This window comes from Wyeomyia smithii, chromosome 2, assembly GCF_029784165.1.
Source record: "Wyeomyia smithii strain HCP4-BCI-WySm-NY-G18 chromosome 2, ASM2978416v1, whole genome shotgun sequence".
NCBI classification, from domain to species: domain Eukaryota; kingdom Metazoa; phylum Arthropoda; class Insecta; order Diptera; family Culicidae; genus Wyeomyia; species Wyeomyia smithii.
This window is the reverse complement of record NC_073695.1, coordinates 250,599,644-250,615,953: the sequence shown is the minus strand read 5'-3', so window position 1 is coordinate 250,615,953 and position 16,310 is coordinate 250,599,644. Positions and strand designations below refer to the sequence as shown.

At 37.9% G+C, this 16,310-nt stretch overlaps 1 protein-coding gene across 3 annotated transcripts in view; it reads left to right on the top strand.

Annotated features, from left to right (window-relative positions):
* Positions 1-324: 324 nt before the first annotated feature.
* LOC129722181 (6-phosphofructo-2-kinase/fructose-2,6-bisphosphatase) overlaps positions 325-16,310 on the top strand; it is a 48,386-nt gene continuing 32,400 nt past the window's right edge. For 2 of the 3 annotated variants that reach the window (XM_055675466.1, XM_055675465.1), the window contains exon 1: positions 326-628. In XM_055675466.1, the coding sequence (XP_055531441.1) occupies positions 358-628 (271 nt within the window). In that variant the 5' untranslated portion in view covers positions 326-357. Of the gene's footprint in view, positions 629-16,310 lie in introns of all 3 variants that reach the window. The other variant, XM_055675464.1, reaches the window with a different exon arrangement.

Here is a 16,310-nt window from a genome sequence, read left to right as displayed (position 1 = left end):
ACTTTTATCAAGAAATGATAAAATTCTCAGCATAAAATTAACCTTGAGTTTATTTGAGTGAAAACCATTCGTTTTATTTCCTTGTCCAAAATCTGATTTACCAAAATGATGCAATTTGGGTTGACGTTCGATCTAGTAACATTCGCCAGCCGCATGATTCCCCCCAACGACGACGACGACGCCGATGACGCCGTCCGTTTGCTCTCTTTGATCGGGTATCATTCTCTCCCTCTCTCCTACCTGTAGATTGTGTCGCTTGTGGAACAAACACAACTACTACGGGGCGGCCTTCTCGAGGCCAGCTGTGCCAAACTGCGAGCAAGAGGTGGCTCAGTTCGCGATTGTTAGCCGTGCGAGATGGATGTAGTTATGAGTAATAACGTCGTGTCGTCGCCATCGCCTCTTACGCCGGGCAAACTGTTAGCAATGGCTGGCGGTAGTGCCATTTCGGCGCCGCCTCCTCCGTCCCGTTCGCTGCGTGTGCGCACATCAAGCCAGAGTGGAAAATTTAGTGAAAACAATGTGCTAAGCGAGATTCAGCTCTGCCCTAGTGTGATGTCGGAGGATACCAGGAAGATGCTTCCGCCGACCACCGAAACCATCCAAACGAAACCCTTTCCCATCCGAGGTGAGTACCCGTTCCTCCCCGGCGAACTAACCTACAAGAATCGCTGAATAGTGCAAAGTTGCATCGTACGATATTCTCCCATCCGTCGCAACTCATGCACCTTCCGTTTGGCTGGTGCTGGTGCTTTTGCACTGGCCACGGAGACAGCCTAGTTCAGTCTAGATTGGAATTAAAGGAAATTAAAAACTATCACGCGAACTTGCGACCTGCTCTCATCGGTTTGCGCTGGTATAAGTGACTAGACTAAGGGGTGCTCATCTACCGGCTTCATCCATGAGTGGGTAGCTGAATAGTGCAGCAGCAGTGTGGTCCGTAATTAAGGGATTCCACGTCAATTCACCCGGGTGGCTGGAGGCACCCGCTCAAATTTCAGTGAAACTTTGTGAGCTTGGTTTCGAACTGAATCAAGGATTTCGCGTATCTTCGTACTTAACATTTTTCAGGCAAAGGTTGTAGGATTAACAAAATTTTATTTAATGAATGAAACGTGAAATATTGTAATTTTTACTAGAAAAAAATATACAGTAAAAATTCGAGTACATATTCAAATGTATGTTCCTCAAACTTTCAAGTCTATCATCAACTTGAGAGAATATTTCCAACTCTACAAACGAATTTGCGTGAAATCCCTCAATTGTATGTTGTGATAGTTTGATGCCTTCTTCTGATTGATACGTGGCGGCAATCACGTTCGCCCCCCCCCCCCCCCTTCACTCTCGCTCTCCACCCCCGGACAACGCCGGCTGGCGCACTCACTGGTAAGAAGCTGAATAGTGGTAGGGTGGGTTTGGGATGCATCTATCTGCCGGTACGTGCAAGTGAAAATGATGTACAATCGAATAGAGTGCAAGTACGAGTATCTGGGAGGTTGTGGATATCTCGTGCCGTGCCGTACAATCAAACTTACCAAGGACGGGAATGAAAAGTGAGAGACGGGTTTGGCAGTGAACTTGTTCGATAATGCAAAAATAGAACAAATCCTACAAAGTGCACAGATTGTGTGGTGGTGCGATCCCGCAGGAATGCGCCGAGTTCGATGCGAAATACGTCGTATAATTTTGCATTTATTTACTGGTTTGTTTTTTTTTTCTCTTCTATATGGCGAAATGTTACTGATCGTATGCATCGATAAAAAGGCAAGAATGCCTCGTGCTCCAGTATTCTCAGTTTGTATGCGCAGGTAGTAGATATGGAAATCATATTAGTTTTGTATACATCAAGGGAATATCATTATTGCACATTTTTTATTCAGCAAAATCAATCATCTTAAAGTGGCATCTGAGCAATTATTTTTGATTATTGTTTTTTTTTGTGTTTCACATTCTGATTTTTTTTTTCAAAATTTTGTGTTAAATAATATTCAAGTCCTGATTGGGGTGATCTTTTGGCGTATTTAGTATTAGCACACTAACTGCTGTACTAAGGCAATTGCGAAGTTCGACTAAAACAGAAAGCTGTGAATGAATCATTCCACATCAAAGCGGTTTTTTATGACATGCTAGTGCTGCCGTCCGTCATGTGTTTTTATGTGCAAAATTGTTTTGCTGGTGAACTTTCAATTACCAGGAATTACAGTTGACATATTTTTAGAAACTAACCGAGTGCAACTCTTTGATTCACTGCGAACTTCCGCAGATAGAAATATGAAGCTGATGTTGGTGAAATTGATAACCGCAAATCTCATTTTGCAGAATCAAAACAATAAACAGCTGAAACATATCGTGCTCACTTGCTAATTGATTAACACTTTCTTCAGCGAGTATTTCCATAATATTTGTTAATTAATATCATTTCTAATTCGGTTGGTCTGTTTTTAAACTGCTAAATTATTTTATTCGTTCAATATCCCGATTTGTAGGTATAGCTTTTCATAACAAGAAAATAATTTTAAGCCTTCAATGTTCGTTGAAGCAATTATTGCCAAATGATTTTTTCGCTATCGAAATATTGCGGCTGAATTTTTTTTAAGTTTCTTCTAAGCTCCATTCCACATAGGGAGTTAAAAAATGACAAAAAAAAAACTGATGAGGTCGTCTCCTCCGCCCTATCGTGTGAAATCACAATCATAATCACTGCACGACAATACAGCTTGAAAGCATCCGTTACAAGGCGAAAATACTCCAACATTATGTAACCAAGATAGCCTATCAAATCCCAGCTGACATCATTGGCAGGTTAACGATCGTTTCTATGGCCTCTGATAGTAGTCCATCTATAAATCCGTTAACCCCAGAACATTTACGTTCGCGCGGGAACATGCAAAAGCGTAAGCTTCGACGTCTTATCAGTTGGCAGCTTATCTCCCCAGTTGCGCACATCCCGTGGTGCTGCTGATGATGGACCTTCAGTTTAGTTGGTGCATACTGCCATTGTTGACAGTCTCAACTTAAGTCTAGACTATAAAACATTTCTATTTATATTAAACGTTACAAATCCCAACTTCTCAACTGTTTTATACACAAAATATTTGCTGATCTAGGAGGCCATTCTGGAATCGCCCGCTTACTCGGCTATCATTTCACTGGATGACGCATGTTTTGAACTCAAAACACTCACTCAAACTGCTGAGCAAGGTGCTCTCGATAATCGGATTATGGTAAATAAATCAGCGTCGCGTCGCGTCATCTCATGTTTGTCACAGCCCGATAGAAGGTAGAACTTTGATTTGGTGTTGCGCACGCTACCACACGCTAAGGTCCGAAAGTCGATTGTTTTTTCCTAACAAACAAAGCATGATATTTCGACTGGTAGGGCGAAGTCCGGAAGAGGTTCAGTCGCACTTCGAGCGCGCTATCGCGCATATGCAAGTATTCATATTTAGACTGATTGGTTTGTTTTTCGATGGGTTCACCTTTGGTGGTTCTAAGAAATAGCAGAATGTGCAGTGTGATTGCGTATTGTTTTTGGTGTATTACACAAAATTTATTAATTTTGATGTTTTTACACAAAGGTTTAAGTATTAGCAGAGTAACCTTCTGAATAACACTTTCAACTTTCTGAAATCCATGATTCAGATTTTAGCCCGAGGGCCTCACAAGCACACGCAATGCCGAAAATGAACAGCTGTACAGTTTATCGCAGAAAAAAACGAGATCCCCTAGCAATTTGAACCCGCCTGATACTCGTAACCGTTCGCGAATAGGCATGTGCCCTGTGGCACGTGAACCGTACTTGTCTCTTTCTCATGCCAGTAGCTTCTCGTTCTTCGTAAAGCTATCCAAAATTAACCCCTACCGTCACTAGGGGTAGGGGTGTATGCCAAGCAACATGTTGTTCTTTGAGCTAATTCTTGAAGTCCTCAATATAAAAGGATTATTAAATATGAAGTATTTTTTTTAAATTACAATAAAAAGTCTCATACGGCCAAAATTATAGGGGCTGCTTAATATAGACCACTTCCTTTAGTGGACCAGCTGAACTTCTTACACCAAATGACACATTATAAATATACATATTTTGATTTATGCTTTGTCAACTTCAATAATGTTCTTCTTTAGAAATGTCGCAACAGACGTTTACTATAATATACTTCATTAAAGCTGCAAAAAATGTCTTTTAAAAACAGCTACCTGGTTTGCCATGGTTCGTTAACGTTTTCATAGGAAATGGCTTTACCAAAAACTGTACTGACATCACACTTTCCAAGCGAAAATAATCAGATTTTCGATGAACGGGTAGGATAATAGTGTCTTTGAAAGATAAGCAATAAATTTTACTATAAAAACACTTAAAATATTGAAAAAAATAGTGGCCCAATTAAGGGTGGAAATAATACTGTTTTCCTTATTCCGGCATGCTTCATTACGAACAAGAGCTATTATCGAAATAACGCCGCGAGTTATAGTTACCATAAACTTGTTATGATCGTGTTATTGTATAAAATTGCTGCTAAAATGGGAAAAACGTCGGAAATTGGTAAAAAATATACTGAAGCAGATGTTACTGAGTGTCTTCAAGCAATAAAAAGTGGTGTTTCGACTAGAGAAGCTTACAGGCGCTCCAATGTTCTACGATCCACCGTAATGTTTCGTGCAAGCAGCAAGTGGTCAGGAAAACCACGAAAAGGTAAACAAACTGCATTGACTGCCGCGGAAGAGGATTCAATTGTTGGCTGGATAACTCGTAATGGATTCCCTATTGCGAGAGAACGGGTGCAGTCTACAGTTGATCCAGATCCAGAACTCTCAGTGCGTAAGCCAGAGTTAGTTTCATCAGCGGCAGCTACGGTTAAAGAGATGTATTATTTTTTTAGACCTGGCCCAAATTAGGAAATTGTGGTCCAAATAAGGAAACGGTGGCCCATTAAAGGAAATTGAAACGATGGTTTATTTCTTTTGTTATAAGAAAATAGAGGTATTATCTAGTTGTTTTTCATGCAGAAAAGATGATAAACATGTTACTTCATTTTTATACAATGTATAATATACATGATGAAATACTTAATTTAGTTTAGATATGTACACTTTTTCTTGCAAATTTGCAGTTACGCTACTAAGTGGTCCATTAAAGGCAGTTATACCCTAGAAGCTTTGTTATTCCAGAACCGTGTTATTTGAAAACGCAATACGAACGGGGAGTTATGGATCTGCAGGATGGCTACTACCGGGAGAATCAGGGAATATCAGGGATTTAATTTTTCGATCAGGGAAATCAGGGAATATCAGGGTATTTGAAAAGTCATCAGGGAAAATTTCAGAGACTTGGGATTTTTTTACGGAGTTAGTTCTGGATTGAATTTATTTCAGTGCATTCGATGTGGACACTCACTTTGCTTTTTCCGACGCGAAAACGACAGTACCAGTCAATGCCAAATGAGTCCAAAATATGCAAAAAATAATCGATCATTTTTTAATTGACTGAAACTATGCACTAGTACTTGGTTCAGCAAACTAAGTATTTGTTACTGGTAGAAGAATTTTCCAGAAAAGTAATTTTCAAGAAGAACGTATCCATTTTAGCATAGGCTATATTTAAACCTATTTCTGCGGAGTGATAGGGTTTTTCCTCGATAAATGACCTTCAATCTCTTCTTACTCAGCAACCACATGCACAATTTGCACAAACTTAAAGATCGATCTGTTCTCTAATCGTTTTATATAGTTCCAAAAATTTCAAGTATATTTTTTGAACTTTAATCAAAGTTCAGATTTCAGTTGAATTCCCGCGGGGAATGCACGGGAACTTTTTGTAGTAGTGAAACTTTCTGAGAATGAATTGCGGGAAACTGAAACTGATACTTTGTACCTAGTGACCAAAATATCAAGAAAAATTGACCAAAATATCACGGAAAACTGAAGTTTTTCGAAAAGTATCCAAATAGGTACTAACAAGTCATTCAGTACTGCGCGCATTTCATGCTAATTACTACTTTTTTTCGTAAAAACCAGTGGTTAGAAGAACAATTGCTTCCGAAATATTGACACACCTTCTAACATCACCTCAGCAAGCTTCACTATCGCCATTGTCAAGAAAGTAATCAAAAATGGTGATTACTCTCTTGCAACCAATTGACAGAAGACTCAAAGACTTGCTCAGAAGTTTGAATGTGTTCATAACTCGGAATATAGTGAGTTCAATAAAACACGAAGTCACATGTCAATGTTATCAAACTTTTACCCCAGATTTTTTACCAGCAAAATTAATTGGAACTAGCCTAAATGAGATTGAATCTATCATTAAAATTTTCAAAAATATAAGAGAAGCTGGTGGATTTTAAACATTTTAATTAAAGTTCTTCTTGAGATATTCTCATAAATTGTTTCAATATGAATATTTAGCCGATTTTGGCAAAATGCCAAAAATACTTCAATTTTAAAGCCGGATAAGGATCCAGCTGAGGTTTCAAGTTGTCGACCAATCATTGTAGGATGATACGAGCTAATCAACCTGAAGGTTATTCAAGTAGAGCTGCTCTTCTATAAATAAATAAAAAACTTGTTCAGGGTTCAGAATAAAAGTTCTTATTGCGAAATTGTTAATTTCTATTTTTTTTAATTTTTACAGACAAGATTTAAAAATAATTATTCAACTGATCCAACCAGAATTCCAAATCTGATTAATTTTCTTGTCAAAACAGGTGTGTCTTTGAATAGTTATTTGCCCCTCGAAAAGTTATTTCCCCTAGACGTTTCGGAAATTTACCAGGAGCACCCAAATGAATAGGAATGGTTAAAAAGCTATAATTTCTAGGGTGCTTACTTTAGCTTTGGGACAACGTTTTTTCATCTTTATCGACCAGTGCAATTTTTATTTTATATTTTATAAAACTGGACGTGTTTCTCAACAAAAATATATTTTTGTTCAAGATTCCAGTTAGCAAAAGCGAAGCTAAACTATTTTCACTACTGGTGCGAATTTTAGCAAGAACCAGTTTAAATCTAATTCCTTTTAGTTTTGTGATTTAGGTGAAAAAACCTATGATAGTCGTAACTTAAATCAGTTTCAAATAAATTTGAATAGTCAGGGAAAAAAATTTGGAACATCAGGGAGAATCAGGGAATTTATTTTTGGAAATTAAGTCGCCACCCTGATCTGTTTCGAGCAGTACAAAAACTTCCAGTGATTAAAATTAAATCTTAAATAGTAGGAGGGTGCTATTCAAGACACGACCGCATGCCGTTGACTACCGTATTTTTATATTCCATTAAAACAAATAGTAGAGGGAATTGCAACGCTACTTTTACAAAACTTCGAGGCACCAAAAGGTACCAGTTGTCGATTATTCTCATTTACTGGTTAGTCCGTCCGTTTACTGGTTAGAATTCCAGACATTTTAGTATTTTGCAGTAGCCATGTACTACTAACAGCCACCAGCATTACGGGTGAAACCGGCACGAGATGACTGGTACTATTTTGTCTTTCCCTTTTTCAGCTGCTAACACTTAGCGTCCGTATGTAACCGGTACGGTTTAGTAATGAAACTGATGGGGTGAAATGTTCGAACGGTACCTTTTATAGCAAAGCTTCGTCAGTTAGTTAGAAAGGAGTGGCTAAGTAGATAATGAAATGACAAGGAACGTAAATAAGCATTGGAAACAGAAAGTGACAACAACAATAACAACAAAGTCAGATCGATTGTATCCGTTAGTGTCGACTGTGCTTGGGAAGAGAGGTAGTGATTGGCTGCGCGGTATGATTTAGACAATCGATATTAATTAAAAAAATTTCAATAGTGTATCTCAAACAATAGTTTGTTTTTGTTATATGAATTAAACCGTAAAAGAATTTCTGATCGATTGATGCCAAAACCTCGAAAACCTGATTATAAATGACTGAAAAATAAGCGCTCAAAACCTGACCTCTTTTCCTTGGTTTTCCCTGATTGAATTACTAGATTTTCGAATTCAGGTGCCTAACTTCGATATAGACGTTAGTCAACGTCAAAAGTATCGATGGTGATGGTGGATGAAGATGTCTTCATGTAAATTCGTAGATTTTTTCAAATCTATGTATTTTTTAGGGGTTTTAGTGTAATATACTACAAAAAAATTTCATGTTTTGGGGTGATTTAAATTAAACTATAATTCATTTTATGATTTCCCAGTATAGTCAAGGTGGAACAGTTTAAATCAGCCAGTTGCTTGTCAGTTTTTCGTTCAGATTTAAAAACAGAAAGTAAAAAAAAAAACTTTAAGTACTGCCCCATCTCTATTCATATCAATGTATTGAAATATTTAATATTTCATCTGTACTGTTAATATTTCATGTGTACCGAGAATGAGAATTATCTTCAACATAAGATGTTCCAAATCGATCTTCTCTTGCTACAAAAATAAATACCTTTTGAACAAGTTAAGAAAAATCTATGATCTGTAATGTTCACACGTACCATTTCGCACAAAAAAGCAGATAAGAATTTTATTATTGACGTAGAACTAGGTCTTTAAGGAAATTCCGCACAGAGGTGTAAACGAAAATCTCAATACTGAAAAGAGAACGAAGTTTGTCCCTTTACAAATGCTTATCACTCAGTTAGTTTCCATCGGATATACCTCGTTCTTGTAGCAGTCGATTGGAATATTAGCTATACATTCGCCTAAATGCAGATAATTGTATCTTGATAATTGTACTGTTATAAATTGTCAAGAGAATGTACTTTTTGGGCTACATAAAAGCCTGCATCTGCTCAAATAAATCAATTTACTAGCGGATGGTACGATGGGGGTCACATTTCAGTAGCAGCGGTAGCAGCTAACTTTCCGTTCCTGTCAGTGTCGGGACGAGTAGCTGACTCAACTAGGCGCAAACATCTTTTTACTAGTGGACCTAGTGAACGGTGTGACTCAGCAGCGGTTTCCGATCAACGTATCCGATTATTAATAACAAATTGGCCTTCTCAGAACATTCAAGAGTTGTGGTTATTTTCTTTTAGGAAGACAGGTGAAAAAATCATGTCTAATTCTAATCATCATCGATTCCTGTCCAAAGTTTTTCTTCGTGTTTTTCGTGATTACGTTTCTACCACGTGGGTAACGTAAAAGAAAACGCACAGCCAGTCCTAAGGCTGCTAACGCCACAGCCAATACCCGTAAATTAGGCGGGTTGGTACAGGAGTACCTGTCGATCTGGCGGCTGCAATGTACCTTGCCGCGGAAGTGTTAGAATTGGCAGAGAATGCTGCTAGAGATAACTGAAAGAGAACAAGTGGCAATTCGCAACGACAAGAAACTGTTCTTCCAACTATTCAAGCTGTTCGGCCTTCGAAGAAAACAAGAAAAAAGGCATTTTTCGATTGATTTCTAGCTTTCTACAAAATTAACCCAACCGTCCTTCTAGGGACGATCACTTGCCTTTAATTGAAGCAGCTAAGAGTTTTTTACATCTCAGTACTACCCTCAATCTACAATTGCATTTGTTGCTTCAAAAAGATCTGAATCAGAACGCCTATAGTAAGAAATAGATATTCAAAACGGAAGGATTTTTTTTCTTATAATATTTTTATCAATGATGTTTAGGTATTTCGAAAGTACCTACTGTCAATTACTCACGTACAGAGCTGAATTCAGGTGCTGAGGGCCCGGGGCAGATGATTTCGCTGGACCCTCTTTTTCTAAACTAGAGGTAAAAAGTAGGAGGGTGGTATTCAAGACACGACCGCATGACGTTGGACTACGGTATTCTTATATTCCATTAAAACAAATAATAGAGAGAATTGCAACTCTAGTATTTGCTGCAATTTTATCTAACAGTGCATTTCTGAATGCTGAAACGTTAAAACGTTATAAATAATAATATATACTAAAAGAATGGATATCTTTTATTTAATCGCTGTCATTTCATACATATTCGAATCAAACCTTTGTTCGTAGCTGCACTACCAAGACAATCATTTAATTGAGCGAATTGGTAAAATTTTCCTATCTAAGCAAAAAGCAAACTTAACGAAACTATCTGAAATTGGAGCCCAGAACGATTCAAACGAAAATTTTGAATTTAAAAATTGTTTGACATTAACCCTTAAATGATAGATTAACCCTTAAATGATCATCTAAATACATAAAATCTTTGTAACTGCTCTTAAACTAACAAATATGCATAAAAAAATTGATAGATTTACTTTTTAATGTGCAAATATTATCATGTTGTTTTTAAACAACACTGTGACTTTATCGCAGAATAAAGTCGAAACAATTACTTTTGTTAACAGTATCTTTAAAATTGACCTTTTGTTAGTATAATTACTGATAATTCAAACATTTTCACTAACCACTAACCTTATTTTAAAATTTATTTTCAAAGACAGTCAGCACCAGTCGGGAATCTTATTCAATTATTTCTAAAAAATACTAAAATACGTATACTTTAAAACGTTTTTAGTAGTGTTGTTTGAAAACAACATTGCGCATTTAAGGGTTAAGTCGATAAAACTCATGCTAGGTTAGCTCCAGCCCAGCATATAGCTTCATGTATTAAAAAAAATACGTTTATTTCAATAACCTTATATAGCTAGAGCTCAATTACACGTTTTTCGGTAGTTGTTATCAAGGTTTTGGCGAGTGACAGGAAAATATCTTAACTTCTTCAATTGTGATTCAGAGCATTTCTAATTGTTTTGTAATTTTTCACGATAGCGACAAGTTTGTTTCTTTCTCTGTGTGCGAGAAACAAAATCAAAACCGCGCACCGAGAAACAAAAACGAAAATTTAATGAATGCTCATTGAGAAAACTTGCAACTCTCTTTACCAATAATTTATGATACTCAAAAGAACCTGTTTTGATCTAAATGAAATTTCTAGTAAATAAGTGTTGATCATTCATAGGCAGTAATTTTTCCTCGATGAATTAAGACTGGGTGAAGAAGTTAAAATCGCTGCTGTTAAATCAAATTCACAACTGTGTTCGTTAAGACGTTTTAATATTTTCTCTAACTGTTAAACTGTTAAACTGTTATCCACACACATTCTATAACTATCTATACACACGTAAAAACTATTTATACACACGCTGTAGCTTTTTATACACACATGCTAAAGCTATCTATACACACGCTATTCCTATCCATATATCCGATACAACTATCTATACATACGCATAAGCTATCCAACCATGTGCTATTACTATCCATACAAACGCTATAACTAATCATTACACACGCTATCCACACACACGCTATAACTATCCGTACACACGCTGGATATACACGCAATAGCCATAATATGCTACACATGCTATGTCTTAAGCAGGTATTAGACGAAGCAAACATTTGCTATTTTTGGTACGAATTTTATTTACACAAAATAAAATCCGTACCAAAAATAGCAAATATTTTCTTCGTCTAATACCTGCCTTACACACGCTATAGCTAGCAACAGCTCTAGCTATCAATACACATGGGTTGGTTAGCTATCATCACTATTATCGCAAATGTCATAGCTATGCAGATGCACATACGCTATATGTGCACACTGCACACACACTAAATGGAGGTAGCTTTCCTAGTGGCGGTGCTGGCTCGTGCAGTTTCTGGCTGTTTTTACCCAAGGATATCTGAATTGGATTACCGCTGGTGGGGTCCAACTCAGATCGAAGGGGAACCGAACTGAATGAAGAAATGCAGCTGCCCACTACCTCCGCCGCTGCTGCCTGATACCACCGCTCTGGTTCTGCTGCAGCTCAGTTCCGCCACTGGAATCAGTCACCTCTGCTGATTAATCAGGACCGTTCTAGTGGCCTTCCACTTGTTAACTTATGACTGCTATGAGACGACGCAGGCTATTATATAGCCCAAAGCAAAAATCCATCCGCGAGCAAAGGAGAAGCGAGCTTGTGATTGGTTGAATGTGCACGACTTTTAACACAACTTTTAACTAGTTTAGTATCGAAAACATATTTAAATTATTATATGACAATCTTGCGCAATATTTCCCCTATCAATCAAGCCATTGGTGTTTAGAATCTGTTTAGTGGTAATGATAAAAGAAGCATTTTAAAACGGTGTTGAAACACCTGTTGCAACTACCGAAAGCGAGCTCGCTATTGGTTGAAAGCTGCGAGACTGTTTACAAAGTCAGATCGGTTGTATCCGTTAGTGTCGACTGTGCTTGTGAAGAGAGGTGGTGATTGGTTGCTCGGTATGATTTAGACAATCGATGTGATTTATCAATTTTTCAATAGTGTATCTCGAACAATAGGTTATTTTTGTTACATAAATTCAACCGTAAAAGAATTTCTGATCGGTTGATGCCAAAACCTCGAAATTCTGAAAAGAAATGACTGATATATAAGCGCTCAAAACCTGACCACTTTTCCCTGGTTTCCCCTGGTTGAATTACTAGATTTTCAAATTCAGGTGCCTAACTTCGATATAGACGTTAGTCCAACGTCAAAAAAATTAAATTTCTTGAATGACAAAAACAGGTCTCCACTCTTTGGTCGGGGCATTTGCCCCCTTTGCCCCTCTTTAATCCGGGCCTGCTCACGTAGTTTAGTTACCAATGAATAAAATGAAAATGGATAAGCTGTTTCAAATTTCAATTTCATCAAATTTTCCTTTGTATGAGTTGGTAATAATCCTAAATCGTGAAATCGTGAAACACAAATAGAACAAATATTTATAGAGTTGCGAATCTGTACAACGAAACACCACAAAACGGTAGCTTGCACAGGACTTTTTGTTGGTTCCCATCGAAAGAAACACTTTCATATAGGGGAAGCACACGTTTGCGAAACGTTCACGCTCGCGGCGATCACAGAGTACAGCTAATATAAAAACACGCTAAGCTAATTTTTACTGGCTTTTCTTTTTCATGGCAAGCCAAAGAAAAAATCACATTTATAAAAAAAATGTCAACCAGCACCTTTTTTGTATAGGGTAATGACTCACCCATTCGCATGCATTTTATCATTCTCCTCGAATATCTACCTGTTGATATTAGGGTTTTGTTGCGCTGCTGTCAATTAGCGCCGCTAGATGCACGCTTCAGTCACTCGACCTGTTCGTGGCCCGTCTCGGCACCGCACCGATCGAACCGGGCTGGGTTGGCTGTGCCTATTCTATCCACCGATTAACTGCGGCCTTTGGCTGCCAGTTTGGAAGTGTAGATGTAGTTCAAATTTAACCAAAAAGCGATTTATAGTGGCCTGTTGTACCAGGTGTCATGTCCCTAGGGCATGTTAGTATACGTATTTTTTGTTGCTTAGCTTATCAGAACCGGTGACAGCCGGCTCTGTCTGGCTTCCTCTGGCAGGAATGGTTTACTGTTTCGTTCAATAGCGGAAAGAGTTTCGCCGATATTATGGTGGTGATGCTATCATTTTTCCAGCAATTGTGACTCGTATCAGTCCAGCAATTCTCAGCTTCGTATCCCATTGTTCGTTAGTTTATTTATCGATAAAACTTGCGCTAAACGATAGAGGTGCGAATTGCTGCTTTCATTGGTAGACTGCTTGAAATTCCCTCGATGAAAGATTTACACTGCTATCGCTACAGTACAATAAAATAAATCTGTTTGTCTGTGACTTTTTATCGATGACTTTTGCGAATCGTTTTAGTGTGCCACTTGTGAACCGGTTGATGTTGGCACGCGTGCTGGTCACGTGATTGCTGCAATGAGCTACGTATTTGTTTACCTATCTGTTGTTTTGCAACAACTGTCAAGTAGTGTCTTGTATTACAGTTATTATTCGAAAGGTGTCTCTAAGATAGAAATTTTGTTAAAATTATTGGGACCTTTCTAGCTGCCTTCGGTTCAAATTCATCCATCCGTTTGAGCCGTTTTAAATGTCTAGGTCATGGACCAGTCGGTACTGAGCGTTTCGCTGCTATCACGCAATGAATTTAAATTGGGCCTGTCGTCAGGTTTCCGACCAATGACCGGTTTCATTCATAACCCGAAACACGCTCGCGAGCGCCGGGTGGTGTAGCTTTCTTTCCGCGTGGAACTCTCTGACACGTTCGTTTGAATAATTCTTTGACGCTGGGTTGGAATTGGCAGTATCGAAATTTGCGTCCGGTTGCTCAGCGTGTTTTTCTTTTCGGGACATCCGTTCAAGTCCAGTGAAACTGATTACTGGAAAAGGTCAATATCAGCTCGAAGTTCAACTGTGCGATTTTGCTTGCATTTGTTGTTTTTTCAGAGTTATTTCATTTCAAAAGTTGTGAAATTACTAGCAGTTGATTTTGAGTGGCGATTAGGGTGTCCCAGAAAAAATCTTTGTTTAAAAAGTCAAGGTGCTCAGCCCTAAATTGAAAGATAATGTTATTTATAGCATTTTTGTAGAACATTTCGACTTTCTGAAAAATTGTGTTCAGATTGCCGTAAACGTGACTTTTTAAAACTACAAACCTACTCTTTTGCACTTTTTTCAATTCTGTTTTATTCTTAAATTTTTACATATATTTTTTTATTTTTGTGGGATTGTTTTTGAATATTTTGCATGGTTCAATTCAGCATTGCATTCAGTTATTTGACTCCCAGAGCCCAATAAACATCACAGAAGAATTATTTTTTCCTAAAATTTTTAGATAAAACCCTTCAAAACACAAATAAATTTTTTTGATCAACATTTGAAATTTTCATTGCAAAGCGGGATTCATGACAAAAATTTACATGAAAAAAGATTCTTGATATCTTATCGGGGGGAATTGACATTTTTATATGTATGGGGATGGGCATTTTTATATGTATGGGGAGCAGATGACCTCTTACATCACTGGAAACAATTTACTATCAGAGTTTCAAGCAGGTTTTCGAAAAGGTCACAGCATTAAAACAGCGATCATCCGGGTGTACAATGATCTAGCTGTTGCGTTTGATAAAACGGCTAGCTTTATACTATTGTTGCTGGATTTCTCCAAAGCGTTCGATCCAATCAATCATCACAGGCTTTGTGTAAAACTGCAATCACAGTTTAATGTCACTTCTGGTGCAGTGAATCTGCTCAACTCATATCTAACAGATAGAAAGCAAACCGTTTTCTGTGGAGATCGACGATCAAATAGTTCTGTGATCACTTCAGGAGTGCCGCAAGGGTCTGTTCTTGGCCCACTGTTATTTTACTGCTACATTAACGATCTGCCTAATGTTTTAAAGTACTGCACCATACAGTTGTATGCTGATGATGTACAGTTGTACATAAGCCGTTTGGGTCTTGGTACCAGCGAAATTGTTGAATTGTTTAGCGAGGATCTTGCAAGGATTACGCAATGGTCTCGACGAAATGGACTGATTGTCAATAAAAGTAAAAGTAAAGCCCTATTAATTAAAACCAGAACACGGAATGTTGCTCACCATAATTCACTGCCTGACGTTATAATGGACGGAGAAGTGATTCACTGGATCTTTCGCAACGATCTAAAACGGGATGGACTTATACGACAACAATGTGGGAAAATTTATGCCGGATTACGAACGCTATATAGCTGTGCCACCTCTGCCCCAGTTCGTACCCGACTGAAGCTGTTTAAAAGTTTAATTCTTCCTCATTTTCTATTTGAAGATGTGGTTCACATCGATCCAGGTGCTGGTGAACTGCGAAAACTAAGTGTTGCCCTGAACTGTTGCGTGAGATTTGTTTATGGCCTGGATCGCTACTCACGTGTAAGTCTATTGCACTCACATCTTATTGGATGCCCACTTCAAAAATTATATGCGTATCGTTCCTGTGTTTTTATAAAAAAGCTCATGACAACTTGTATGCCGTCATCACTTTACAGGAAATTAATTCCTTCGCGCGGTCGACGTCTTCAAAACTTGGTTGTCCCATCGAATAGTTCTTCAATCTAAAGAAATTCCTTGTTCGTTAGAGGAGTCGTTGGCTGGAATATGTTGCCCGCCAGAGTAAAAAGTACTGCATCGGAGATAATGTTCAAGAGAGAATGTTCAAGTTTCTGGAACCACGCTTAGAGAGATTAGGTTAGGTTAAACAATAAATCAACACATAAAAATGATTGAGAAACGAACGTTAAACCAGAAGTAGTTAAATTAGAAAGGTCAACCTTTACACTACTGGACAAATAAATAACAATAGTAATAATAATATTATATCCAACAATTATGTTCTTTTTTCTTTCAATTTTTGGGCCTCCATGAAAATTTGATATTTCATGTAAAATTTCTGAGGAATTAAAAAAACCAATGATAGGGTCTCTTAGTCAGTCGGATCAACTGTTTGGTTTCGCCGACGATATCGACATTGTGGCTCGGACCTTTGTGAAGATGGCGGATACGTACATCGGGTTAA